At 49.4% G+C, this 27792-nt stretch overlaps 10 protein-coding genes across 10 annotated transcripts; 6 read left to right on the plus strand and 4 right to left on the minus strand.

Moving 5' to 3' along the window:
• Positions 1–1650: 1650 nt before the first annotated feature.
• On the minus strand, positions 1651–3404 carry FSUBG_5453 (cactin; the record flags this gene model as incomplete). Its single annotated transcript, XM_036683551.1, has 3 exons — positions 1651–1668; positions 1732–1785; positions 2001–3404. The coding sequence occupies 3 exons, from the start codon at positions 3402–3404 to the stop codon at positions 1651–1653; spliced, it is 1476 nt and encodes a 491-aa protein (XP_036538965.1).
• Positions 3405–5095: 1691 nt separating this feature from the next.
• FSUBG_5454 (uncharacterized protein) lies at positions 5096–5810 on the plus strand (the record flags this gene model as incomplete). The annotated part of the gene is made up of 2 exons (XM_036683552.1): positions 5096–5234; positions 5284–5810. The coding sequence occupies 2 exons, from the start codon at positions 5096–5098 to the stop codon at positions 5808–5810; spliced, it is 666 nt and encodes a 221-aa protein (XP_036538966.1).
• Positions 5811–6318: 508 nt separating this feature from the next.
• FSUBG_5455 (STE kinase) lies at positions 6319–8193 on the minus strand (the record flags this gene model as incomplete). Its single annotated transcript, XM_036683553.1, has 1 exon — positions 6319–8193. One exon carries the CDS (start codon positions 8191–8193, stop codon positions 6319–6321), a length of 1875 nt encoding a protein of 624 aa, XP_036538967.1.
• A 2476-nt stretch (positions 8194–10669) lies between these two features.
• On the plus strand, positions 10670–11872 carry FSUBG_5456 (uncharacterized protein; the record flags this gene model as incomplete). Its single annotated transcript, XM_036683554.1, has 1 exon — positions 10670–11872. One exon carries the CDS (start codon positions 10670–10672, stop codon positions 11870–11872), a length of 1203 nt encoding a protein of 400 aa, XP_036538968.1.
• Positions 11873–13096: 1224 nt separating this feature from the next.
• FSUBG_5457 (Dipeptidyl peptidase family member 6) lies at positions 13097–15143 on the plus strand (the record flags this gene model as incomplete). Its single annotated transcript, XM_036683555.1, has 3 exons — positions 13097–13210; positions 13262–13998; positions 14045–15143. The coding sequence occupies 3 exons, from the start codon at positions 13097–13099 to the stop codon at positions 15141–15143; spliced, it is 1950 nt and encodes a 649-aa protein (XP_036538969.1).
• A 182-nt stretch (positions 15144–15325) lies between these two features.
• Positions 15326–16453, minus strand: FSUBG_5458 (fuculose-phosphate aldolase; the record flags this gene model as incomplete). The annotated part of the gene is made up of 3 exons (XM_036683556.1): positions 15326–15409; positions 15465–15981; positions 16029–16453. The coding sequence occupies 3 exons, from the start codon at positions 16451–16453 to the stop codon at positions 15326–15328; spliced, it is 1026 nt and encodes a 341-aa protein (XP_036538970.1).
• Positions 16454–16895: 442 nt separating this feature from the next.
• On the minus strand, positions 16896–17991 carry FSUBG_5459 (uncharacterized protein; the record flags this gene model as incomplete). The annotated part of the gene is made up of 2 exons (XM_036683557.1): positions 16896–17711; positions 17812–17991. 2 exons carry the CDS (start codon positions 17989–17991, stop codon positions 16896–16898), a joined length of 996 nt encoding a protein of 331 aa, XP_036538971.1.
• A 2170-nt stretch (positions 17992–20161) lies between these two features.
• Positions 20162–22255, plus strand: FSUBG_5460 (MUC1 extracellular alpha-1 4-glucan glucosidase; the record flags this gene model as incomplete). Its single annotated transcript, XM_036683559.1, has 1 exon — positions 20162–22255. One exon carries the CDS (start codon positions 20162–20164, stop codon positions 22253–22255), a length of 2094 nt encoding a protein of 697 aa, XP_036538972.1.
• An 804-nt stretch (positions 22256–23059) lies between these two features.
• FSUBG_5461 (DUF1275 domain protein) lies at positions 23060–23935 on the plus strand (the record flags this gene model as incomplete). Its single annotated transcript, XM_036683560.1, has 2 exons — positions 23060–23291; positions 23343–23935. 2 exons carry the CDS (start codon positions 23060–23062, stop codon positions 23933–23935), a joined length of 825 nt encoding a protein of 274 aa, XP_036538973.1.
• Positions 23936–26110: 2175 nt separating this feature from the next.
• Positions 26111–27792, plus strand: FSUBG_5462 (allantoate permease; the record flags this gene model as incomplete). Its single annotated transcript, XM_036683561.1, has 4 exons — positions 26111–26191; positions 26269–26735; positions 26809–27263; positions 27323–27792. 4 exons carry the CDS (start codon positions 26111–26113, stop codon positions 27790–27792), a joined length of 1473 nt encoding a protein of 490 aa, XP_036538974.1.

The following is a 27792-nucleotide window of genomic DNA, read 5'->3' on the forward strand; positions in this document are numbered from 1 at the left end:
CTAGAAGATGTTGGACGCGCAAATGAGTTCCCACTGGGCTTTCTGCCTCTGCCACCTTTGTCTTCTCTGATTTCGACTCCAGTGAGCCTGCCTGTAAGAAGATTACCATGTCCAACAGGCAATATCTGTCACCTCATACACCACAGGTGCATGCACTCAGATGCCCTGGTCCTTGCAACTTCTTTCAGATATTGTACTATGCAGGCTCAGTACTTTCATGAGAGAGCAACCTGGCAAGGATGAGTGAGCTGCATGCAATGGGTGATTGCATCAAGAATTAGATGGTCCAAGGGCCCTGATCCAAGGTCCCGAACAAGACGTGCAACCTTAGAACGAGTGCACCTAGCAAGAAATGTGCCGATATTCGTTGGATCAGCCTGGGAAGCCTTGTGTTGCATGCCCCTTTGCGTATCGTCAAATCTTCCTTCTCTGCTGTCGAAACATCCCTCCTGGTCTCATCAGGCAGACCTAGTATGTATCGGGACCAAGAAGCATCGCACCCTGTAAGGGACACGCTACCAATGGGCTTCAAGTCACTTGACGGTAACTCAACCGGCTTGTACTCTCATCAACGGGGCTATCGCGGGTAGTCTGCGTCTCAGACGGCACCTTGCATTTCAGACGATACGAATCGGGACACCAATCTGTATACCAATCAGACCGCCAATCAAAGCATCGGTGGGTGCCCGTCCCGTTTGGATCCCCGTTATCCATCTGTTGCTGTTGTGAATCAGTATGGAAGCTGCCGGAGAAGCCGTGAGAAGCTTTCTGAAGCATAAAATCACCACTGCTCTGCGGTCCGCTGCGTCAAAGAATATGCAAAGAACAATCTTTCGAAGCTTCATCGACGGGTATCCGACCAGAAATCAGGACTCAAGGCATCATCAGGCTTGACGCAGCTGTTCTGACTGGTATTTGCTGTATCCAACCCTCTTGTCACATCTCGATTGCCCAAGCTCCGCGTGGATTTCACTCAAAACAAAAACGTAAAGATGCCCGAGCGGCTTGGTGCTGTCTGTTCGCCCCGGTCCGTGAACGCTCGCAAGTGACAGCTTTCTAGAAGCCTTCTGATGCAGTAGGCCTGATGACCCGAGTTTGCGTGCCAGACTCATCGCAATTCTTGTGACAATCAATTGAACCAAGGCTGCAGCAATCTTTGCCGACTTTTAGTTCTGCATGTTGGGAAACTGTGGAATAGGGACATAAGATGTAATTTCATGCCTGGTCTGCGCAGGCTCTTGAACTGGGCGGTCAGGTCGGGTCGATGGTCGAATAGATCTTAGGTAGCATGACACTACTCCAGCATCGACTCAACCTTTGCCCACTCTAGCTCTCTACCAATCCCCGCTCTGATCCCGAATTAGAAACCCTCAAATAGGTAGTACAGATGCATCAATAGACATGACCCGGGTAGCGTATGTCGAAAGCTATTAACAATCATGATGCAAGCCTTATCAGGCAGGGCGGATTGGTCCGCCCTCCCGCTTGAAAACGTGCGTTTTGTCCTCTCCGATACTAAAACTCAACGGGACGGGCGACGCAGAAACGGGCTTTCCTCCCCTTTTCATTAGGTGATGGCCCAGTTTGGCTCTTACTAGGCGAGGACCAACACAACTTCAATCAAGAGATAGTGGATGATCGATGCCGGAACTACTTCCGGTAGTAGATCTGGAGAAGCGTGTTAGTCTAATGGAACAGGGCGGACCAACAACTAGCGTTTCGAAATCATACCTTTTTGAACTGAAAATGCAGCTGCAAGATACCCTGTTGAGTATGCACGGTTAGCTATGTGGGTTCATGAGCATGTAATGGAGGGGCGATGGCGTCTGATAGCATGGGTAAAGTAGGCTGTCGCCAACGCAGACTGGTCTGGGCTGCATAAAGTGCAGTTCATCCAACAGCCAAGCTATCGTCGCAATACGAACTCAGGGCGGCTAATGCAGAGACAGATACTCGGCTCTGCCACGTGAAGTGAAGCGGGGGGGGTTACATGAACATACCTTGTCGAATGAGCTTTTGAAGCCTCGATCCTTCTTGGCGCTATAATCCCACTCTCGATCAACAATGCGGAACGCAATATCCTCGTATGGAGGGCCTGCCATGAACCGTATCAGGCACGTGTCCTCCTCGCCAGCAGCAGCAAATGATTCTCCGCGTCTGCGGCCATGTTCTCGAATGATCTTGAAGGTTGGTGCCTTTGTCTTGTCGATGAGCTCAGGATAGAATATGTTGAACTTGTAACCTTGAACAACCTTGGGTGGCGGATTATCGTGGTCGTAATGAGTCTGATTATACTTATTCCAGTCGTAACCCATTTGGACACGATTGAAATAGCGTGGCTTCCTGGGTCTATATTTGTCTGCCCATTGTGGCTTAGTAGTGGTAACAACCTCTTCGCTGGTGAAGATCTCCTCGTTCTCGTCGACGCCCCTAGCAACCTCTCGATCATACAGTGCTTTAGTTGCCTGTGAGAAGTCCACGTTGTCAACCTGAGAAAATCGTTCAGTCCCTGGAGGGGCTGTTGTGCCCACATGCTTTGAGGATGAAACGGGTGCAGGAGACGCTATTTCTTCTGAAGCTGATGCAACTGCCTGAGAACCAAAAGTCACCTTGGGGGCAGAAGTCGGCTGGCCCGATGCCTTGACCTTGGTCGGATCACGCTCCTTGAGTTGGCTCAGACGAGTCTCCTTGATTGCCTCGTATACTTGGCTCAGCTTGGCACGGGCTTTCCACACTCGGAGGCTTCGCAGCAACTGTTCCCAGTAATCCGTGTCGATATCCTCGTTGGACTGTAGCTTGGCCTTGATCTGCTTTTCTAAGGCCTCCAGTTGGTCATGCGTCTTGGGGGCCAGGATCTTATCGATGTCGTCTGAAACACTGCTTACAACCCTTCTCTCATGGCCGTGCGGATCTAATTTCGCCTTCCTATCTTTGCAGATGGTCTGAAGCGCTCTCCAATATTCCCGGTTGGTCGCATTGGTTTCAAGCACGTGGTATGAGGCGATATCGGATTCCAGCTCGGCAATCTGCTCTGAATCAAGCGATGCAACAACATCTCCGGGTGCAGGAACATCGATTTCGATATCAGCATCGTCGTCGTCGAAGATGTCGCGATCTGGGTCGATATATCTTAGGTTGAATGCCAGGTAATCGATGGGCTTCGCACGGCCTTCTCGAATCCGAATATCCGCCTTCTTCTTAGACTGCTTCAATACGAACTTGTCCTCATCGGCAACAAATTGTCGTGATTGCTCATCTTGAGTCAAGTACTTGGGGTTGATCTTGGAACCACTTGGTTTGGTGGATTTGGTGATTCGGTTAGTTGGATCGTGTCTGGGGGATGTCACATCCCGTCGGGTAGGGGACCGTCGTCCGGCGATCATGGCTTTCCGTCCAGGATCCATGGTTGAAGATTATAGATGCTGATGAGTATGATCTGGAAGGGAGACAAGTCAAGTGTTGAAGCATCAGGGAAACATCGATCTTATCAGTGAAAAGTGGATACCTTCATTGGAAAATCCTTATCGGCAGGAACGCCTTGAGTCGCGCGAGCACGTGACGCAATACAACATCTCACTTACATGAACTGAAGTGAATGGGCCATGTTATCGTACAACGTGGATCTTTAAAGATGGGGGTTTCGTTTACTTGTTTCTTGATCGCTCTTGTTACGGCGGTCTCATGTTGAATTTTTGGCTTCTATTCTCTAAGTAGGGGTCGAACGGTTTTTGACGCCATCATTCCAGCCATCAAACGTGACCTACAGTCGAGATATAGTGCGAGTAGTAATCAGTCATTGGGCAACAATCGAAGTAAAACAACAACTTTTGGTCTTATGAATGTCATGGGACTCTGTTTACGGATATAGCTGTTTATGAGCCTATCTGTTATCTTCGATCATATGACATTATCGCTTCGTCTTTGAGGGTTCCTTGACATCATAGGATATTTGAAACTGGAGTCAGTAATACCAGCGGCTTGACATCTGTTAACAACTACTAGGCTATTATAGCTTTATGGGAATAGTCTCTTCATTATACGTTTTGTCCACTCAAAACTGAACAACATCATGTTCGTCGACATGCGCTGCTGTCGCGATACCTACAAACTTCATCCTCATGGAACAACTTACCCTGTGTCACCTCGACAACCTCAACCTCAATCACCAACACAACCCATCACCGCACAAGTTCATGAAAGTCCAGACCAACATAACATCATTCATAACGCTAATATTCACACCAATGAGAGCCATCAAATACATCAATTGAGTTAATTATCCTTGTTCAAGCTTGAAAAAGAAAATCAACAGCCTTACCTAACAGGGGTTGGTGCGGCCATTTGAGCAAGTTTATTATTATCTCAAACTCGCTCTCTCTCAGCCATCCCCAGCATGGCCTGACCTGATTGGGGTAATCTTTGACGACAGGCGAGTGAGAATCATGTATAGACCTCGGGGAGCAAGAAAACACCGGACCTTAATATAGGGTGTCAAAATAAACTTAACAAAGGGCCCCCTAAGGTTAGGCCGGATTTACCTAAACATTTTTATTGCTTAGGGTTAAGGTCCTGAGTTTTCTTTCCTCCCTAGACAGACTCCGGATCTTATGCTTAAAGAAACCTTGTTTCTAAGCTTATTGCGGGAGAAGAAGAGAGTTCACGAGGATGCAGAGTAGTATCATCATGAGTAGACTGAATTGATCAACGTTCACACAGCAGATGCATCTGTATAGCATGCTCCGGCCAAAGACCGTTACCAACCGGCCACCTGTAGTCCCAAAATCCGCACCAACCCCCGAGTGTCCGGGGGGAGACACCGGCTTCTTTAACAGTAAAGCTGCCAGTGACACAGCAGTGGCTATCACGCGAAGTCAGCCACAACCCTGCGAAACTGACTCACGCTAAGTCAATAATTGCTTGGCCAAGAGCAGCTTCCAGATGCAGAGAGCTAGAGCTCGGTTACATTAGCTGGACCCTGGGATGACTGAGGTGCTGCTTTGTGCATATAAAGACAGCTGAAGCGCCTGCTGTGCTTCCATTTGTTGTTACTCACCCTCTCCTCCACCGCAACACACTTGTCACCACAACAATCAAGATGCTGGCCTTCAAGACTCTTCTCGGCCTGGCTACTGTCCAGGCTGTCTCTGCCCACTTCGGTCTCGTCTTCCCTCCCTGGCGAGCGGACACCCTCAGCGAGGAGGGCGAGGAGCGCTACAACCAGTGGGAGCAACCCTGTGAGACATTCCATATCCTGCGATCGCATACTCTACTAACAAACAATAGGTGCTCGTGTTGACTTCAACAAGAAGAACCTCACTGACTGGCCCCTCGACGGTGGTGCTCTCACCCTTGATCTTCACCACGAATGGTCCTACATCTTCGTCAACCTCGGCCTCGGCGAGAACTCTACCAACTTCAACATCTCCCTCACTCCAGAGTTCCTCAATGCCACAAACCCAGGCACTCTCTTCATTGACAAGCTTGAGCTTCCCTCAGACGTCAAGCCCAAGGACGGAGACATCGCTAGTATCCAGGTTGTTACGGTTGGTGACACTGGCAATGCCCTGTACAACTGTGCGGATATCCGCTTCAAGGAGAATGCCCAGGGTCCCAGCAACAAAACCGGCGATGTGGACTACGTCAAGATCAAGCAGCAGAAGGGTAACGGAACTGAGGAAGATAGCTCTTCCAACTCTACATCTTCTGGAGACAGCAAGGATAACGCCGCTGGCACAACGGGTGTGAATACGGTGGTTATGACTTCTGTCGTGGGTCTTGCTGCCGCTTTTGTGATGGGCTTGGGCCTCTAGATGGATGACCTTATGAGACCTGGGTACTTCAATGTGTAATCAGTAGTCATGATAGAACATTCACGGCCTCCAAAACTTATGATTATGTATGCGTGGAACAAATATTTCATTGGCATTTCCAACCTGCAGTTACAGGCTGGCTACTGGGAGCCTTTTATTGTGATCCATTGGAACCCTAGAGATGCTTCCAGACCCCGTATATGATGACTTGCATGATTGAAGAAAAGGAAAATGAACATGCAGTTGGTATAATATATAGAAACAAGAGTTGCATTAAAACGTAAAGAATAACAACAGGGTATATCCAATCTGGTTTGGTCAGCTTGGTCAACCCAGGGGCGTTGCTAGTTTACTCACCATCGTACTCATATAAATTCAGCTTGTAACGCTAAAACACCAAACTCCAGTCCCGAAATCAGAAATCAGAAGACAGAAAATGACCAGTTGATTATTCTTGTGAGATCCTCTCACTTATGGTTGATAACAGTTGCAGCTCCTTGTACGGCCTTCATCCCGCAGGAGCAGCAGCCTGTTCGACAGTCAACTCTTGTACCACTTTGGCCATAGTGATACGCTGGTTGGGGTTAGGGTATAGCATCTCCATGACAATCCGCTCGAGTCGGTCCTTGGGATTCAGACTCTTTCTCGCATCGAAGATCTCGGCAAGCCAATCTCGCATCTGCTTCATAGCGGGTTGACCATTTCCATATTGCTTGTGTGGCATGTTGGGACTGTTCACCCCAGCGATCAACCAATAAAGGGGTCGCGGGTGTCGTCGATGAGCACGAGAGTCAGGGTACGTTATTTTACGCAACACGTAGAGCATAGTGACACCGAGTGCCCAGACGTCAGAAGCAGGACCGCGTTGTTTTCGACCAATGAATTCCGGAGGAACGTAGTACGGTGTTCCGCCAACGGTCGGCGAATTAGTAGCAGTGGCCGGTGTAGAGAGACCAAAGTCACAAAGGACCGCACCTCTCTCTGGCGAGTAGAGGATGTTGGCGGGCTTGATATCGTTGTGCACCAGCTTGCGACCGTGGATGTAGTTGAGGGCGCCGGCGATGTCTCCCAAGATCCTGGCAGCGTCGTTTCTGTCGCCAATGAACTCATCGTTGGTGTTATTCCTCCATCGAGGCATGGAAGTCAGGTCCTTTGCGTCGATGTGCTCCATGTATAGGGAAAGGAATCGAGCATCGCCACCATAGTAGCGAACAATCGACTTGTGCTGCAGGTCCTCCTGACCCCTACACTCACGAAGCCACATGTCGGCCTGACGGATGACAGTCCGCTCGTGGACGAGCGCCTTGTCACTGGGGTTGGCAACGCGCGTCTTGAGTACCTTGACAGTAACGATGTTGTTCGGTACGTGGGAGTGTGTTGCTGTGTACACGGCAGACAAGGAAGTCGAAGCAATTGGCTCTCGCTTGGTGAGTTCGTACTCATCGACTTCGCAGACACCTGAGATTGCAGCAGTTTCACCCTTTTCAGCATCCAGCAGAGGATGGCCATTCACCGAGGAGAGCTCCTTGCTCTCGCGACCATTTGGAAGAGAGAAAACCAAGGGATCCGCGGAAGGCCTGAGGAACATAACAACCCCGTCGTCACCGGGTGTATTCGGGTCTGAGACACGACGTTTCACTCTCTTCTCGTCGTACTTCGGAGAAAGGGCCCGCTTCCCGCTCGAGTTCACGGTGGGGGTGCTAGACTCTGAGGGAACATCCTCGACAATAGTCTGTTGCTGTGGTTGATACAGTATCACCGGGCGCTTTTCAAGTACTCGGAAGTCGAGGACTTCCATGTCTCGAAGCGTAATGCGCCATGTTCCAGGCTTCAGAGCCTTAGCTGACCCGGGGTTGACGACATGCGAAGGACTGTAAGGGCTCGACGGCGGCGTCGGTGACACTCCTGATAGAGAAATTGGTAGGTCTGACCGGTTCAAGAAGATGACTTTGTCACTAGCGGGATCGTAGTATAGCTCGCACCACAAAGGGGGCCTTGGGTAGTCATCTTGAGTCTCGCCGGGGATACGGACGGTGAATTTGATATCTTTGGAGGTCTGAGTCACAGCGAGAACTTTGTGCTCAGGCTGCTCTGGTGAAGCCACCTCGGCGCGGAGAGCGAGCCACTGTAAACTTTCACTACCAGGGCTCACAGACCGCGACTTGGGGAAGTTGGCTAGGGGACGAAATAGAATGCGGATGCCTTGCCTGTGGTGGTGATCCTCGACGTGGAGCTCGTCTAACGAGACAAGCGAAGAGCTAGTAGTAGGGACTGGTTCCTCAACACCAATCCCCTTGAAGCGTGCGTCAATTTCGGATTGAGAAAATGGCTCGGTGCGCTCTTCTGAGACAACCTCAGAGAGCCCGAGCCTAGGTTCTGCCATAAGTTTGGCTATCTCTGCTTCATAGGTGAAGTTGGTAAGCAACCAAGGCGTAAAGCGGTGGGTGGACCAGGCAGAAGAACCAGGCAAGAGTTTACCTCAGATGCTAGCTAACCAACCAAACGCAGACGAATGGATGGAAGGCAGGCTGAACAGAATGTCTATAGTAATTGATAGAGTTTGTGTGATTGCTACGTAGAAAAGCAATCCGTGCGGTGTTGCGTTGCGTAGCGAGATGCGATTGATGTTGCGCCAGGCTGAAAAGTGTAATGTAGTTGTGAATGAATATGAATGTATGTATGAGTAATATGAGGGGCTGACTGCGATTGAAATCCAGGCAGGCTACTCTGGGCTGCGCTTGTGAGGCGATGCACTCCAAGAATGTATGTAGGTACAGTACGACACAAGGCGAACCGAGGCGGGGAGAGAGTGGGAGCGGAAGGGTTTAATAGGAGCTGGGGAAGAGTGGGCTGTGGCTAGGTATTATTAGATGCAGCAATAACACCTTAGCTTGTACGGATAGGATGGGAATGTAATGTAGGAGATGCAGGAACAGAAACAGAAACAAGAGCCAAAATCAGTAGCAGACTTGACACTCAACGGGCACATCAGAAGGACAGGACACGATGGGTGTGTTCTTCTGGGATGGCTGAAAAGACAGCTTTCAGCCTAGGTCAGGACAGGTTCAGGACAGGCCTGCTGATAGCGTATAGTCTCGTCTCAGACTCCACGAGGAACAAGACTGATTCGGGGTCGAGTCATACAGCGGTTTAGTTATTCGCTGCCTGAAGGCTGAGGGGATGATCCAAAAACGGGTAATGAAGGCGATTCATTCTATTCAAGAAAGGATAGAAAGAAGCGGGAGCGGGCGGGACGAGACGGTACGAAGCGAAATCCCACTGAGCAATGGTAATGGCGCTGGGACTGTCCTGACTGTCCTATTCTGCGCTTACGCTTGTTGGCTTGGGAGGGAGCTTTTGGCGTGTGTGGAGTGTAGGACTGGATTCAAAACGGGTAGGGCTGGCTTCCATTGACAACCTAGGTAGGCAGATTTGCTTGACACATTGCCACACTGCCACACTCTCTAACTCTCTGCCACAACCAAACGCTGTGTGGCTGTGCAAGTCGTCTCACCTAAGACTGACTTCCTAGGAAGTCAAGATAATTACCCCGACGGCCAGATGATATTATCCATAACTAGGGGATGTCCTCATAGATCTCTGGTCATTATGAGATCCAATAGCTCGCACAAATGACAAGAAGGATGATGTATAATTCACTCGAATTAGTTGCTGATGAGCCCTTGGGCTGCACGTTGTCAACCAAAAGGCGAGCGTAGAAGCATCTGGCATCTTACATGGCTCAGCGGATCTTACTATGACGACACTGAAGCTGATATTAAGCAGACCGATTTCAGCATGACTGAATAGCCATCGAGATTTGGGGAAAAGCAGGCTATATAAAGCAGACGATAGAGTTTACGAGATAACGTGAGTTTGTCACGATATTAGGCACCAAAGACATTTTTGCAAAGGTCAGTTGTTGTCTCATAATGAGTTTCGGTGAGTGATCATGACTTGAGACTAAAATGGAAGTTGCCCGTGATGATAGTCCTCGTGACAGGGCAGGCTTGTTCAAAGAGTGTTTACGTGGCTAATACCTTAACAATCATTAATTCTAGTCATTGCTGAGAAGACTACACTGTAAGATTGTAAAAGGGTTTATGAGTTTATAGAAAGGATTGTGATATTGAATATCGTCGTGCTTGGTGTTTTGTGTTTGTGTGAATCCTTCATTAACGATGGAATCGATTGGAAGCGGCCGGCGTCGGAACTGCCCAAACAAAATCTGCCGCAATTGCACGAAAGAAGCATCAAAGGGTGGGCTGCAAATGGCCCCCAATGGACGCCACCATATCACTAGCGTTGCCTAGTTCAAGAGTTTGCATGAGGTGGCTCCACTTACCGCCGAGAAAAGATCGTCATTGGACGCTAATTATGCAGGCGCGTCTCGTGTCTCCGTCTTCGAAGGGATGACAGCCAATTGTAGCCTCTGATCACTTCTGCCTCAGGCAGCTCAGGCCGCACTCGTGGTCTTTGGGTTGCTGGGGGCCAAGCGCACCCTGAGATATGGGTATGGCTCTTGCCCCCCAGAACCTGCCGAATTCTGTTTCTTGTCACGCCCGCCTCCAAAACACCCACGATCATCACCTATAACCAAAATCCAAACCCGCCGAAAGAGTCCCAGAAGAGCCCAACACACACGCTTCTTGCACATCAGTTCAGAGTAGTCTTCATTTTTTTTTTTGACTTCTGAACACCTTTGAGGATTTTGACGCCATGGACATGAAATAGATTCCGCAGCTCCCACGAGCTCTCGACCCCCACGGATACCTGGACACTCTTACTGGACACTCTCTTCTATACCATAACCATTCTACCACTATAATTTACCTACTTCTATCGACTGTGACCTCGACATGGACGATCCGGGCTGGTCATGGCCGGCCTGGAAATTCGGCATGAAGAGGGATGACCTCTTTCATACCCTCCACGAAAAATACAACACCTTTACCTTTAACCTCCAAGACCCCGAAGCTTTTCACCACGACGTTTACGAAATTTCCCGCGATGCCGACACCATCGACGACTTCCACCGCTTGCTGGATGAGCGAAAGCAACAGCGGATTCACGAACTCCACGAGTCTCTCGAATCTCTCGCTGTTGAGATCATCGCCAACCCTAAGTTGATGGATTCTGAACATTGGCAGTACGCCCTTCAACTCTTCCGGACCAAGTCTTTCGACTCGATCGTCCGTTATTTTGCAAGCTACCTACCCGAACAATATCTTGATCACAACGACCGTGATCATGATGCTATTTCTATTGCTTCCTTGTCCTCCTTCTCTGAGACCAACAGCGTCAAGACTGAGAGCACCACGGCCAGCAGCGTCGATGATGCCTCTAGTTTCTTTGATGATGAGCCCATCTTGACAAAGGGTCCCCTCTCGATTCATATGGACATTCGATCATCGTCTGTTGTTCAAGCGCCCCCCTCGCCCCCCCATTCCGAGGCAGCGCACGGCGATGAGTCTTCTGTTTCCTCTCCTACTTCCATGGAGTCGCACGAATACTCCACCCCCCCTTCACGTTCCATGTCGTTTTCTGGTTCCGAGACAGCTGAAGCTATCTCTGACATCAGATCACTCGTTCACGACGAAGATGAGACCTCGCAGTTCGATGACGGCGACTTTGCGGTCGCCTCGGATTCGGATTGCGCAGAGAGCCAGTCGTCACTGGACGTAATGGATGACGGGGAACAATCTAATGACAAGTATGAGGATGATCTAGAGGAGGAGGATGATTTTCCTACTACTCAATTTCCTGAAGATGCTAGCGACGGTTGCGATTTCTATGACGATACCCCAAATTTCGATGACACACCGACTCCCCGACAGGAGTCTATCGCGCCCTGCTATATTGAGTACAAGTCCGTTGCGGCATGGAGAATACCTTCTCCTCGTCGTTCAACCTCCCCCTCTCCACGAAGCCACCACCCCTACCGCCGCGAAGGCTCAACTGTGAAGGATATCCGCCGGAGTCCCGAGGAGTCGATGAGCAAAATTCAGAAACCGATGCATGAGCAAAGGAAAAGGCCGACGTTTAGGAAACGGCTTGATTAGCGTTTGGGGAGGCAGGGTGCTTTGTACATATTTGACGCAAGCGATAGATACCTGTATCTGATGACTTTTAATCCTTTCTTAATCACTTCTCTCCATAGTCGCTCGCGACATGGTCACTCTTATAACAATGCCTTGGAAGAGAGGCTTTGGTGGTCATTTTCAAGTGAAAATGCCCTACTTTTAGAACACCCAAGTGAGTACGTTCCCGCGCCTGATGTACCTGCAGCATTTGACGTGACCGTTCTACCCGTATCACGACACGTGGGTCATGTGGCTTTGGTGTTGACATGCGACGGCGCAACCATCACGAGGCACAGACCTTTTGCAGAGTGATGAATACTACCACGTGGGCTAATGACGTACACGAAGCTTGATTTTGATGGGATTGTCCATGATTGTTGATCGGGATCGAAGCGTACCTGCATGCTGTTCCTGGCGGCGGACTGTCAGGGACGCCACGGGAAGTTTGCTGTAACGACATGGTAAGTTGTGAGGGTGTACGATAGGGAGGTATGTTACCATAGACGGCGGGCTATCTCTTGATTGTTGATTTACTGTTGCATCGAGGAGTTTGGGGTCTTTATTTTATGCTTTCTGATCTTATTCCTCGAGCATCACTTATGAATAATGATACGTATTAGAAGCGACGTGATGGAAGTTTGACTTATTCATCAGCTCAACACGAGCGCCTTGAAGAATATAGAATAATAATACCTGCTCAATATCTCTCCGGACATGCATGTGAATCGTTGATCTTCTCACGAAGACACAACAAGATTATTGACCACCTCATCAGGTCCCTCCATATTGGTGAGAATGAGAAGGCTGACACGAGCTTGAGGGCCAACAAGAACGGCGACGAGAGTAAACAAAAACACAACAAAGGCACTCTAGGTCAACTCATAAAAGAAATGAGTCGAAAATCTTAAGGCGCTGCTGGTAATAGATGTAGCATACTGGGATCGGCGCTGTTCATCAAGGTGATTATAGTGCATAATCGAGGCGCCTCTCAGAGACTTCCCTATTACCACAGTATATGTCTCAACAAATGAATAGACAAGATTGCTTTATTGAGAAGAGAACTTATTTGTAAAGACAGATAGATAGATACCTACCTGATTCGGTTGATCTGCTGCTGTTCATTAACTGCCGATGGGCCCGTCTTACACTTGTGTTCTCTCTCACCCCGCACTTTGTAACCAAACTTGAACATCAACAACCACCATGTCCACCACCACCACCACCAAAAAGACTGCTCCATATGGAGATTGGGAATCACCCATCTCAGTAGATTACATTGTCTCTAAGACTAGAAGACTCTCATCACCCAGAGCCAATGTATGTAAGCATTCTGACACTAAATATCTGAGCATTTGTTAACGTGTACAGCCCAAATCTGGTAGAGCTTTCTACACAGAAAGCCGCGAAGACGGAAGCACAACTATTGTTGAGGTCTTGAAAGACAGCATCCAAGATATTCTTCCATCTGAATATAGTGCCAAGAACAGCGTGTATGAGTATGGCGGTTCAACATACGCCGTTCTCCCAGACGATCGTATCATCTTCTCCAACAAGGGCGATACTGTTCATATACTAAACCCGGACAGCAAGGAGGTTTCAGAACTGACTGGCCACCCAAACCTGAGATACTCAAACTTCGAAGCAAACTTGTCGTCGTCATGGGTTCTGGCCAACCAGGAAGACCACGAGCATGACACTCCTGATGGAGTTCGCAACTACATCGTGGCAATCAACACAGAAACAGCCGAGGTGAAGCGGATCCTTGACACTGCTGACTTCTACTACGAACCGTCTTTCAGTCCGGATGGTTCAAAGCTTGCGTGGCTGGAGTGGAATCACCCTGAACTGCCTTTTGACTCTGCGAGGCTGTATACTGCGACATGGAACGATGGCTCCATCTCAGATATCAGCCTTATTGCAGGAAAGGACCGTGAGGGAGTTGCAGAGCCCAGATGGGGCCCCGATGGGTCTCTATTCTTTAATAAGGAGGTCGGAGAGTATCGCCGCTTGTACCGCATTCTTCCCGGAAGTGACGAGCATGTCGAGATCGAAGTCAATGGCATCGGCAATGCCGAGTTTGGAGAGCTGAGATGGTTTCAGGGAAGGTAAGAACTCCGAATTCATCACTAGAAAGCCGCTGAATAAGTATAGTCATACCTATGTCCCCCTGTCTGATCGACACCTTGTCGCTTCTCCCTACATTCTGGGAACATCCAGGGTGATTCTCATCGATCTGGAGTCGGGAAATTGGAAAGACATCGGCGATTCTCAGAGGCTGGCGGAAGTCCAGCTGGACGCAGTTGCACGCCTGAGCAATACTTCAGTTCTCGTTGTTGGGTCCGGAGAGACCAATGCTAAAGCGCTCTATCGAATTGATGCCGAAGGCTCAGGTCAGATTACCCAAGTACGTGGTTCTATAGATGATGGGCTTCCCAGCGAATTCTGCTCCAAGCCTATCTTGAAGAAAATCCACTCGAAGGGCAAACCCGAAAGAGAATTGTATGGATTCCTGTGGCTCCCACACAACCCGGACTTCCAGGCACCAGAAGGGGATCTACCTCCTCTGATTATGATAAGTCATGGAGGTCCAACATCCTACACCGGTCCTGGTCTTAATCCGAGAACACAATATTTCACCTCGAGAGGATATGCAGTTCTTGCTTTCAACTACAAAGGATCAAGCGCTCATGGGCGTAAATATCGGGAGGCTCTCTGGGGGAACTGGGGCTTAGTCGACTCCGACGATGCTGCGGAATTCGCAGATAATTTGTCGTCTGAGGGAGTGGTTAAGTCTGGCGGAGTAGGAATCACTGGTGTAAGTGCAGGAGGTTACAACACCCTTCGAAGCTTGACCCGTCACCCGAGCATCTTCGCTGGTGGTGTGTGTCTCTCCGGTGTAAGCGATATTAAACGTCTGGACGACTCAACCCACAAGTTGGAATCTGACTACACAGATCACCTAGTGTTACAAAAAGGAGTAGACAAGAGCGAGAAGGACAGAATCTGCCGTGAGAGAAGCCCCTTGTTCGAGGCTCATAAGATCACAGCCCCATTGCTGCTCTTGCACGGAGGTAGTGACAAGGTCACGCCGCTGGATCAGGCACAAGAGATGGCTAATGCTATTGAGAAGGCAGGGGGCGAGGTTGAGCTTATCGTTATACCCGAAGAGGGTCATGGATTTGGACAGCCGAAGAACGTGAGGCTGTGGCTTGAGGAGGAAGAGAAGTGGTGGAGAAAGACGTTGCTGTAGGAGATGATTGGGAGGGCCTGGAAGAGACATTTTGTGGTAAATAAGGCTAGCTATAGAGCCTAGTAAGTCAACGAGAATTGCACGATAGCCGCATCTTGAGAGCTTGAAGACAAAGGATTCTGAAACGACCATTTTATGCTCAGGCTTCTCATTTTAAAGCACCATCTTCTGGGTATACCACTTCAGTTAACACCCGATTTTAGCTTACCATTAGACTTCCAAACCTCGTATTCGAAATCAGGCTGGAACTCAGTATACAACGCCTCCTATTCACCATGTCAGTCAACTGCTTGTAATTCCGTCCATAGAACGACAACTCACGGGGTCAGCATTGTATCGATAAGTGTACTCAGCCTCTTCATCACCAATAATCTGCCTAGGCAGCCCAGCACTCTCCACCAAGAGCTGTATCTCACACGTCCGTTCCATAAGGGAGAACAAATACGCCGCTTCATCAACTGTTTTACCCGCCGTCAACAGGCCATGGTTCTGTAGAATGACGGATCGATTCTTCGGACCAAGGGCTTTGGCAATACGCGCACCCTCATCGTCTTCAAAGACAACACCTCCAAAATCGGAGTATACGCTGTGGTCGTTGTAGAAGATACAAGCATCTTGACTGATCATCTCAAGGGGCTTCCCGAAGGTCGACCAAGCCTTTCCGTACTTGGAGTGAGCGTGGCATGCAGCGTCTACATCTGGCCTGGCTTTATGGATAGCAGCATGAATTGTAAAACCAGCTGCATTGACGGCGACTCGGTTACCGCCAATGACTTGACCGTCTTCGTTAATGTGAACCATATGGCCTGCCTCAAGCATTCCAAAGTGAACACCCATACTGATCTCGTCAACGTAAATGCCATCAAAGAGGAAAATGAGACTTACGGGTTAATCCAAAAGGTACTAGGATCAACAGGATCTCTCACACTGATATGTCCCGCAGCACCCTCAGTGAATCCCATACGGGCAAACACGCGAAAGGCACCAGCCATGTGCTCCAGTTGCCATTGTCGCTTTTGATAAGGGTCCTCGATCTTGGGGATTCCAGGATATGGGATTCCGCCTGTTGCAACAGCGGCAAAGTTCTGGTTGACTGGCTCTTCGGGAGTTGGAGCCGAAGCCTCGGAGCTTGTTGCGAAGGATGCGAGCCGAAGAGAAGATCGGGCTTTTGAATAAGGTTTTGTTGTGAGTTTCTGTGAGGGGAGGATAATACGGGATCTCGAGGCTGAGCTGCTGAATGAAAGTGAGGCCTGCCTGGAGATAATTCGCGTTAGAGGCGCTGCACGGAAGGATTTTGATGAGAGCATCATGCTTATTTGCACTTGGTGGGTGGAATGCAATGGAGTTGATGCCTTTATTATGATATATAGAGATGTATGAAGTGGCAGAACTGTTGTCAGTTATTCAATGGGTCTTCATTTATATGAGCCGGCCGGCCAGAGAGAACCGGCTGTGTCCCGGTCCCGCAAGTCAGTGAATCCAATAATCAATCAACTTCCCCGCCTCAAGATAGAGTCCAAGCTAAAGCAGCACCTAACGGCGGTAGTTGTATCTCTATGCGAACCATCCAACCACTGCTGGGGTATTTTGGTGGACCTCGCTATCTGCGGGGGTGCATTTTATATGGCAAATCCGGGCCTTGTCATTTGTTTGAGCCAAGATGAGATTCTTCAAAGTAAACGCTTTTGCCGGAGCAGTCTATTATCGCCAATTACCAAGCTTAGCACATTCCCGCTTTATATCACTGACGCTCTAATCTGTGTATTTTCCTCCATCTGCACCATTTGGCTTGGTCCTCTCAAGGCGACCGAGACACTGTCCGTCCATCCAACCCTTCGGCCTTCTGCTCAGCTTCCACCTCACAGCCATGCACAATGCGCCAAAGGTCTTGATGCCAAAAGCCACCAAGAGCAAGATCTCGGAAGCCAGACGTCGTCGTCCGTGCATGCTGATTCCATCTGGCAAACGCTCCTCGAAATATCCCAGGTAACGAACAAAGAAAACTGAGTTTAGACATGTGTGACCGGCAGCGATGCCGAAGTAAGCAGCCGAAATGGCCCAGTAGGTGAGACGGACCTTGTCCCATACGTAGTCGTCGAATTGCTCGATTTCCTCCTTGCTGCCCTTGGGAAGAGGACACCATCGCTTGCCGATGATGCAACGACACTTCATCCAGTGAGGTCGGTTGGGAATAACCCACTCTCGGAGAACGTCCATGATGCTGAACACCAGGGCGACATAGATATTGATCCAGACGATCCAGCTACTGATTGGGAGTCCGCCGCTGGCCATGTAGCTTCGCCAAGCTTCAAAGAAGATGTTGCCACATGGATCTTCATACGGGCCCGGCTTGGGGCAGTTGAAGGTGTCTTCTGGTAGTCGAAGTTCAGTGGCAATTTGATTAAGATCATTGACGATATTTGAGTGATATCGTAGTCCCGAGGATGTGATTCCAACTTTTGGGAGACCCTTGGGGGCTGTGGGATGTTCCCATCCGAAGGAACTGGCGAACCAGTTTAGGTGCACCAAGAAATGAGAGGTATCATTGTTGGGAATGATGCCTTCAAACTGATGATTTGTCAGTCGGAAGAGCCGAAAAAAATAAGTTTGTATTTGAATTTCCTGAAATGTCAAGAATTTAGAGGTGAGTGATTATGCGTGAACATACCGAGACCAAGGCTAATGGCTTCCATAGAAGATGATCAGGATCACCACGAATAATGGTGGTGCCTGCAATAAACACAATAGACGCCAAAATGACTGAAATGACACTGCCGATTACACCCAAGATGAGAAGAGCATCAGAAATGTTCTTCCTCGTAGGCTTGGTGAGATATTTGAGCATCATGTTGATGATGCAAGTGAGCCGATGCCCCAGCTCAAGGCAGAAACTGATGTTGATACTGATACTGATGCTGACGATGACGTTAGAGAAGAGATAGATAAGAAAGATGCCGTGTTTAGACTATGAGGAACAAATGATAGAGATAAATGAGTGCGAGAATGAGAATGAGAATGTGTAAGTAAAGGCAACTTAGTTGATGCCTCTATAGGTAGTGAAAGAGCCCCTATTGAATGATGGGATTGGAATGGATGGGCTCAAGACGCATGATACGAGAACAGAATCAATAACAACGCGGGGGGCATGAGGCGAGTCGCCGAACTAGGTCTAGTCTTTTCCTCTGCAGGCGCCCGATGTTCAGGGGTGCTAGGGGAGACTACAGCACGTGAGGCCTAGATATCTGATTTGATACCTATATTCCTACAATCAACCCACTGATTCACGACAGAGAGCAGAGGCCTGTGGTGTATGGATCTATCATTAGAGATTGATGATGATGTTCTAGAATGAAATCCTCAACCTCGGCAATCCCAAAATAGATCCCTCGCTAGCCATGAAATAGTGGTATCGACGAGTATTAATATTTGGCGGCCTCAGTTCTCGACCCATGGTAAATATCAAATGGATCCATGATCCATCTGCCAATTTCCATTCCTTCATAGACCATCTCGCATCGGACGTTTAATATTACCCGTCTAACCCCGTGCGTAACGCATACTACTCCGAGGCCGAAGCATCCGTTGCACACACTCTTTGAGTCGGTTGAACTAACAAAATGTCACATCGGGCGCTAAAAGGTAGTTCTGACAACTGTCTTGTCTTGTCTTGTCTTGTCTTACCGTACAATATAACCCCTGAATAAATATCAGTGAATCCCTAATCCCTGATATCCCTGCATCTAATTGGCTACTGGTTTAATCTTATCGATAAGCCAGCTAGCCAATTATATCTTTTAAAGTCTAATATAGTAGGTCTTCCGAATGGCTGCAAATGACCCTCACCACCCCAACTAGCTGGTCCACTGACATTTATTCAGGGGTTATATTGTACAGAATGCAATGTAATGCAATGCAAGTCAGAGATAGGCGCCCGGGAATAAACCACCAACTAACTAACTAGTAAATTACCCCTGTATTTTGTCTTTCATCTATTTTGCTGTTCATTCGTGACGATCCTTTTGCTGCTCTCTCGGGGAGTTTTTATCAGATCTGCCCACTAATTATTGGCTGCTCTAGCTGCTCTCCCAATTCTTGGATTCTGAAACCATGGTGATGGAAAAACACTGGAACTGGGCCGCTAATTATATAAGGCTAGGCGAGGAAAGGATACAACGTCCATGGCAAATTCCGGGAAACGGACCAAGAAGCAAGGATGACACTTGAATCCGCGTATAGCTTCAACTTCCCTCGGGTCTTCAAACACTGACTTCCAGCATGTCAGCTCTTGACATCAGGCATTGTGTCCTGCAATACAACTCTCCTGATGCTTAACAATACACCAATGACCAATGGCCAATGGATCTTGATATGACTTGGTATTGTCATGTTCTCATAACACTTCTTGCCATTGCCGATTAAGCTGTCTCTCATAAGGCTGACAACTGCCGATGATCATCTTGGCCATCAGATAAGACAAAGGACCACAGCCCTTTCACTTTATAGCTGAAGTTTCACCAACCCACTGGGACACAAGACCTGACAAGGATCCATTAGGAGCTTTATTCCGAAAGTCAGCAACTTTAGGAAACTTTCCCTCGACACTAGTCTCTTCACCGGGGGTTTGAAACACAAAGTCTGTGCTGTGCTTGCTTGATCACCCCTCAATCAGTGTCTGTTTGACCACCATATACGAGTGGCCATCATACGGGTTAATGGTTCTAGAGTTTTTCCACCGCTCTCAGCTCGTTTTCAAACATGTTTAGCTTGGCTCATTACACTGGGGTAGAACGCCATGGGTTTGGCTTACACACATATAAGAGATGCTGCTCTCCAGCTTGAATAGGAAATAGAGAGACGAGAGCTTCACTCACTGCTGGCTTGGATAACTGACCTGGGGTCTAGTCCTCTTTACATTCTTTTGCTCTATTCATTCATTACCGTTCTGACTACATACGTTCTTTTCCATACACTGTTCCAACCGAATACATTCGTTCCTTAACGTCTAAGCCAACATCACAATGTCTCGTCTTCTTACTTTCGCCGCCGGCCTGGCGCTGGCTGCTGCCCAACTCACCTCCTCCTCGCTCGAGAGCCACGTCGATACCCTCACCTTGAGTGCCTCTTTCAACCCCGTCAAGGAAGCTTACTGGACTGGTCTTCCTCACCATCGCCGAACTCCCTTTGCCGTATCTCCTGATGGAAAGACTGCTTTCCTGGCTTACCTCGATGCTAGCGGTACCGGTGTCCACATCCAGGGCGTTGACCCCAAGACCTTTGCTGCTGTTGGAACTCCCGTTACTGTCGCGAATGGTAAGGAGGCTGGTGGTCTCGTTGCCCACAACGATGGTTTCGCTCTCCTGACCAACGAGGTTGTCTCTGGAGAGGCTAAGGATCCTCTTCCTGTGATCTACAAGTATACCAATGGCAAGCAGGCCTTCCGAACTCTCCTCGGTGGCTCTGGCTTCTCAGGAAATGCCCTTGCTTCTCCCGATATCAACGGCGATCTTGTCTTCTCCGAGAAGGCTGGCTACTACGCCGCCTACATCGTTGTCACATCCTACAGTGGCGATGCTTCCGGTCACTTTGGTGATGCCATTCGCTACATCACCCCAGAGGGTAAGGTTGAGGAGATCCAGGGAGCTTCTTCTTCGTGGGGCTGCTCTCACAACACCGGTATTGCCTTCGAAGCCGCCGATGAACCTCCTTTTGCTTCCCTCTGCTCCGAAGACCAGGGTGCTATCTGGTTGAACACCGAGACTCAGGGTATGAGCAACAACGGTGTCAAGGTCTCCAACGAGCACGTCATCAACGGTGCCAGCAACGAGCCCATGGGTGGGATGAGTGGCTCTTACAGCTCTCTCGCTCGCTTCATTGGTGCTGACTCGTACATCTTCTCCTGGGTTTCTCGTGGCGCTACCGACCTTACTCTGAACGGCTGGATGGGTGAGGGTTATACTCACGCTGAGAACCGTACCAACAACCGCAACGTTGCCATTGCTCTGTTTTCTGACAAGAAGACCCTTATTGGTGAACAGGCTTCGTCCACGGTCGGTGCCAAGGATGGTGATAGCCAAGTTAACTGGGTGACTGATGGTGCTAACGACTGCTCCAACGCTCACGTTGCTACCTTTGATGCTTCCACTGCTCTTGTTACCTGGGAGGAGATCTCAAGCCCTATCTGCGAGTTCGAGGCCATGGGCTGCAAGGGCAAGTTTGCTGGTACCAAGTTCCAGGCTGTCGACAGCAAGGGCAAGAAGCTTGGCTCTGCCATCACCTCTGAGGGTACCTACGTTGCTGGTGACATGGTCACTATGTCTGATGGCCGTATCTGTTGGCCCTATGTCAACATGGCTTGGTCTCTCAGTGGTCCTACCCAGGCTGCCGATGTCAAGAAGATCTCTTTTGCTTGTATCTCCAACGGTAGCGGCTCTGGATCCGGCTCTGGATCTACCACCAAGGCTTCGACTGCTGCCGCTCAACCTGCTGCTACCAAGACTCCTAATGCTGGCGCTGCTAAGCCTTCTACTGCCGAGGCTGCTGCGGGTGCTGAGGTGTCCTCTGCTGAGTCTGACGTCCCTGAGGGTGCGCCTCGTCCCTCTTTCGCTACAGTCCCTGACTCTGTGACTGATGCTCTCTCCGCACCCACTGAGGTCACTTCGTCTGCTGCTGCTGAGAAGCCTTCCTCGGTTGTCATCAAACTCTCTGCCCCCGCTGCCCCTGTGGATGGTGACAACGAGCCTGCTACCACCGAGGCTCCTACTAAGGCTGCTCCTACCGCGTCCAAGCCCACCGATAATAAGGACGACGGTGATGAGCAAGAGTCCGGTAACGCCCCTGTTGTTACCCAGGCCCCCACCGAGAGCGCAGCCCCCGTTGAGTCTATTCCCACCTACGGTGATGGTGAAGATGACTGCAACGAGGAAGCCTCTGGTAACTCTCCTGTTACTACTCAGGCCCCCACCAAGGTCAACAAGCCTTCTGGCCGCCGCACTCGCACTCGAACCCGCACTCATACCCGCCGTCCCAACTCCCCCTTTTCCAAGAAGGAGTGCGTAGCTAAGACAATCACTCAGACTGTCTATGTTACTGCTACTGCTACCCCAGGATACTAGTGGCTGGTTCGATTATCATCGACAGTACATGGAATGACTTGTGTGCCTGACAATTATTCGTTCTTGTATATAGTACTTTACCTTTAGCAGTCCCCGTTTTATGTATAAGATACGATATGGAGGCTTTGTTTATACTTGACATGAATACTTGGAGCTGCAAGAAATGATGCTCGAAATCAAGACTGTGAATAGTAAGGTAGACAAGAGTTGCCTAAAAAGCTACTCTTTAACTACGGATGTGAATGACGATATCTCCCCAACTTGAGGTTTAAGAATTTGTGAATACCACTGGATGGAATTGTTCTCTATTTTCGGAATCTTCCACATTACGCTCAGGAATCAGAGGAAATGGTTTAACTTTAATTAACTAACTACTCTCGGTGATGCCGTCATTGTCTTAGACGGGGATTACCAACGACGCTGTAAATTCGACTTGTATGTAGGAAAAAGACCGCGACTAAAACTCACGTCTCGCGTAGATAATATCGGTAGTTGGCTAATATGAATATTTAACGTCCCATCGACCGTTAAATCCACTGTTTGTAGCCGACAGTTGGGATCATCTCGGCGGTTTTCTTGGAACCGTAAGTGGATATCGTTTGGCGCGGCTGGCGTCATAGTCTAGGGGTCTTGAGCACCAAATCTTTCTTTCAACTTCGCTTCCTCTCAAACTTCTTCCTCAGCCATAGTTATTCCTTTTTCAGTTATAATAAGTCTATCACTCTGATAACTTGACTCTAATGGGAAGTTGGAGACGCTTTCTTAATTCAAGAGACCGGCGACAAGTACGCCATCATCGACGTCATGGTAAGGGCGGTTGATCGCAGTGTTCGCAACACCGCTGTGAGAGACGAGGAAACACCGCTATTGGGATCGTCACTCTCGAGACCCCAGAAGAAGTCTTGGAAGCAGCATTTACAACATGATGTCTCTTGTTCGTGGACCGATGCCGTGTTATTAGCCTGTTATGTCGTAACTGGACTTCTCGACAGCTCCTCTATCCAGGTCTGGGGAACATTCGTGTCTATGCAGACAGGTCAGTAACTTATAGCAACAACTTAGAAGATCGGAGGCTAATAAGAATCAGGAAACACTGTATATGTCGGTCTCGGGCTGGCGAGCTTCGCGACATCGACTCCTGGCCCTCGTCTATACAAATCCGCTCTGTCTATCGCATCTTTCTGTCTCGGCTCGTTCCTATTTGCCCGCTTCCATCGGCTTGTCTCTCCCAGACGTCGCTGGGTTCTCTGTGCTTCCTTCACAATCCAGGCCCTTCTCACAAGCGCTGCTGCGTTGATCGTCACTCTCCGACCGCCAGGCCCGAACACGGATAGCCTGGCATGGAACGTATTGGTGCCGATCACTCTCATGGCCTTCCAGAGCTGTGGACAAGCTGTAGCAAGTCGAGCTCTGAAGCAGAACGCTCTTATCAGCCTGGTCCTGACAAGTGTGTACTGTGACTTATTCTCCGACAAAGAACTATTCGCGTTGGACAACGTGTCGAGGAACCAGCGAGCAGCTGCGCCGACGCTACTACTTGTCGGTGTGATAGCCGGCGGGTTGTTTGCGCAAAGCTCTGTCGGCATTGCGGGAGCCTTATGGATCGCCGCAGGGTTAAAGCTGTGCATGGTTATCGCATGGTTCCTGTGGCGCTCAGAGGAAGAAACGGAGGAGAATTAGTTCCGGATGTACGGAATTAGAGGCATACTTTTTATCAGTTATTTCTAGTGGGCGTCATCATGCAGCTTCAACAGTCAAGTGACCTGAAGTCGAATTGGCTGATGCAACATTGGTGACAGACTGACTGGTTGATCATGGACAGGGACCTCGGGCTTTGTAAACATCTTGCCGATGGTTTAGTCAGACTGCAAGAAGACACTTCAATATCAATCGATCAGCTGGATACAACACAGACCCGAGGTCGGACACCCTTTACCAAGATTCGCGATGTTGGAGAGGATGTGCCGTGCGTTGGGTTGCATGGCGCAGACTCAATTCGTGACCAGTTTCTCGTTCGGGATACCTATCTAGGAATTACAGGCTCTAATAGGACAACACGGCTTACTGTGATTTGCGAACAAGCAAATGATCTTCACGTCTAGGATGTTCCCCCAGACAGAGGCACTCCGGAATCGGGACTCCACCGGCCGGCCCGGAGCCGAAGAATCTGCCTCTTTAGGAGAGCATCTCGGAGTTGTGGAACACAGACAAAAGGGCCGTCAAGCGAAAATTCGAGACGATGAGAAACAGAAATTGAGTGACTGGTAATAAGAGAGACGGAAATTGTGAAAGAAAAGTTTTATATAATCGGGCCATTACGGCGGCTACAGTTGAAAATTGAGAACTTGATCACGCATTGGGCACCTCTTGTTCTATTATTCCCTGCCTTATGCCCCCGCTTGGTTTGGGGTGTTCTTTTGTGTCACAGTCACAGTTTACGTACCGAAGGGTTAGAGTAGGATTGCCGAAGCGGAGCTTCCGCCTGTTTTGATAAGACTTTTCTTTCATATGCTTCAAGTTTTTCGTTCGTTTGCCTTGGGAGTCAGAATTTTACCTTGTTGGACTGGACCATGAGCTCGGATATACGAGTGAAGATCACAAAGAGTGGGGAGACAAAAGCGAAAAAGATAGAGAATCATTTGTATTCCCGCGATGAGCGCGGGTAGAGTTACCTTTGGGGTCTCTGCATTGAATTGACTGTTACAGTTACAGTTGCGGGTGTAACCGTTTGAAGATTGAGAGTGTCGTGTTATGCCGTGCTGCTTAGTGAGAGTGATGAGTTGTTCAGGCCGGAAGAGGTGAGCTTACAGGATAAGACAGCGCATTAATACGGGAATGGATGCGTGCGCACGAGGGTAACTAGTGAAGGAAAGGTGCATTCTCGTTAGGTGCTCGAGATAACATCTTCAAACAAGAGTCAAAGAGTACCCCATTCATGGCGCCACTGCGAGTCATTGGAGCAATCCGAGTGGTGATCTGATCGGCGGGCGGTGGATCCTGTCTCGTTTTGCCGAGCGAGGGTGAGTTAGCGGAAATGGATGCATTGAGTAGGTATCTCAGTGAGTGAGTGTCAGAATGTGAGAGAAGCTACATCTGCATCTGCATCTGCATCTAAAAGTCAAAGTCTCCCCCCGTATTCTGTTGCTTGTCTCCCAAGACCAAGACCAAGACCGATACCAAGACAAGAGTGTCTCGTGCTCAATTGCTTGTGCTTGTGCTTGTGCTTGTGCTTGTACTTGTACTCCTCGCCTCTTATTCCCAGCTCGTGTACAATTGCCAACCCAAAAAGAGTCAAGAGTGCAAAACGCCCAGAAAAAATAAACTCAGTCCATTGGTACACTTCCTCTACCTTAAACCAACTTACCCACCCACTTCTACATTACTTCCGATCCGATTGACTCCAATCACTCACTCACTGGGAAGGCGCATCACTCCGCTTCAATTCCCTTTTATTACCTACCTACATCCAGCTCATCTCCTTCCTCCAGGGTCTGTCTGGGTCTGGGTCTACCTGCCTAGGTCTAGTTCTGAGATATATACATACATCCATATATATCCGTCCGTATCCCGGTCTTGATCATTCTTGGCATCCATCTCTCATCTTTCATCTCTTTTATTCTGTTTCGTCCACATCTTATCTCAATAGCAACAACCACAAACAAGCCACCCTCGGCTCTTGACGGTGTCACAAGGCGGAAATCGAACCGATCATCTATTCGCCCCCTCCTGACGATCTCAACTCTTCTCGACCCGTTCCATCGACGACGACATCCAAAAGAACAAACACCATCCTCTTCCATCTCGTCGCATCACGGCCACTGAGTAGCCACAGGCCGGATGTCGAGCGACGTGGCAATGGAAAAGGTCCCCATTCCTGTGCCGTTCCCTCCTCCGGCCGCCGTTGACGATGTCGATTCGACTCTCGGAAAAGACGTTGTAAATACCCTCCTCACCTTCTGTGCAACTTGTGCGCACGCCACCGACGCCGCGAATACTAACATTACGTCTCCCAGGACGCCCCCGTTCACTATGTCGAAGCTATAAGCGACCTCGAGAAGAATCTTCTCTTGAAACAAGACCTACGCATCATCCCACTATCAGGCGCCATCTACTTCTTGTCCTTCCTCGACCGAACGAACATCGGAAACGCCATGATCCTCAATTCGTCGACCGACAACGATATGCAGCGTGAGACCAAGATGACGGACCACCAATTTGTCATCTCCCTCATGCTCTTCCTCGTCTCATATGCGGTGTTCGAAGTTCCAAGTAACATGCTTCTTAAGAAATTGCGACCCAGCCGTTGGCTCGCTTTTCTCATGTTTTGCTGGGGTGCAATGACGATATTGACGGCTGCCACCAATAGCTTCGGCAGTGTCACTGCTGTGCGATTCCTATTAGGTGTTTTCGAGGCTGGCTTGTTTCCTGGGTTGGTATACTACTTGACATTTTGGTACAAGCACGATGAGCGTAGTGTTCGGTAAGTCTTTCTGTATCCATGCTTCACCAACTGTCGTGGCGTAACGGTCGAGATGCTGACTTCGAGCCTTCAGCGTCGCATTCATCCTCGCGTCTGCCACTCTAGCCGGCGCATTTGGCGGCGCAATTGCCTATGGCATCGGCCACATGAACGGCACAGCTGGTCTCTCTGGTTGGCGCTGGCTCTTCATCATCGAGGGCATCCCGTCTTGCCTAGCCGCCTTCCTGGTTCTCTTCTTCCTACCCGATTATCCGGAGCGGGCTAAATGGTTATCTGAAGCAGAGAAGGACATGGCCATTCATCGACTGTATTATGAGGGTTCTAAGGAATCGCATCCGACGATGACCTGGGCAGAGGCCAAGGAAACCTTGATGGACTGGCGACTGTATGCGCATTATGCGATTTATTTTGCGTCTGGGCCGGCGTTTGCGAGTTTGAGCTTGTTTGCACCGTCAATTACCGTTGGATTGGGATATTACGACTTGAAAGCACAGTTGATGACGGTACCTCCGTGGGCCATTGCTTATGGTAAGTTTAACCTGCTTTCCTGGCTTTAAGAAGTTAGCAAAACTGACCGTGCACAACAGTCTGCCAGGTTCTGGTGGCTTGGTCGGCGGACCACTTCAACGCCCGAGGCGTTCACACGGCCATGGCTGCAGCCGTGGGCGCCATTGGCTTCACTATATCGGCTGCGCTCCCGGCCGACGCCTATGCAGCCCGCTACGGTGGTTTAATAATGGCAACGGCCGGCTCTTTTGCCTGCATGCCGCCCATGCTGGGATGGCTCAGCTCCAATGTGTTTACGACGGCCTCTACTGGTCTCGCCATTGCCCTCAACGTTAGTCTCGGGGGCATTGGACAGATCCCTGGTGTTTGGATCTACCAGACGTCAGAGCGAGAAGGAGGATTCACAACAGGGCACTGGGTCAATGCGGCTCTGCTGCTGTTTGTCGCAGTTGTGGCCCTGGGCCTGAGGATGTTCTATGGTTGGAAGAATCGGAAGTTGAGAGAATATGCCGAAAGTCGTGCAGTGCCTTATCGATGCTATAAGTTGTAG

The sequence above is a fragment of the Fusarium subglutinans genome (assembly GCF_013396075.1).
Source record: "Fusarium subglutinans strain NRRL 66333 chromosome Unknown NRRL66333_c0000054, whole genome shotgun sequence".
Taxonomy (NCBI): Eukaryota; Fungi; Ascomycota; class Sordariomycetes; order Hypocreales; family Nectriaceae; genus Fusarium; species Fusarium subglutinans.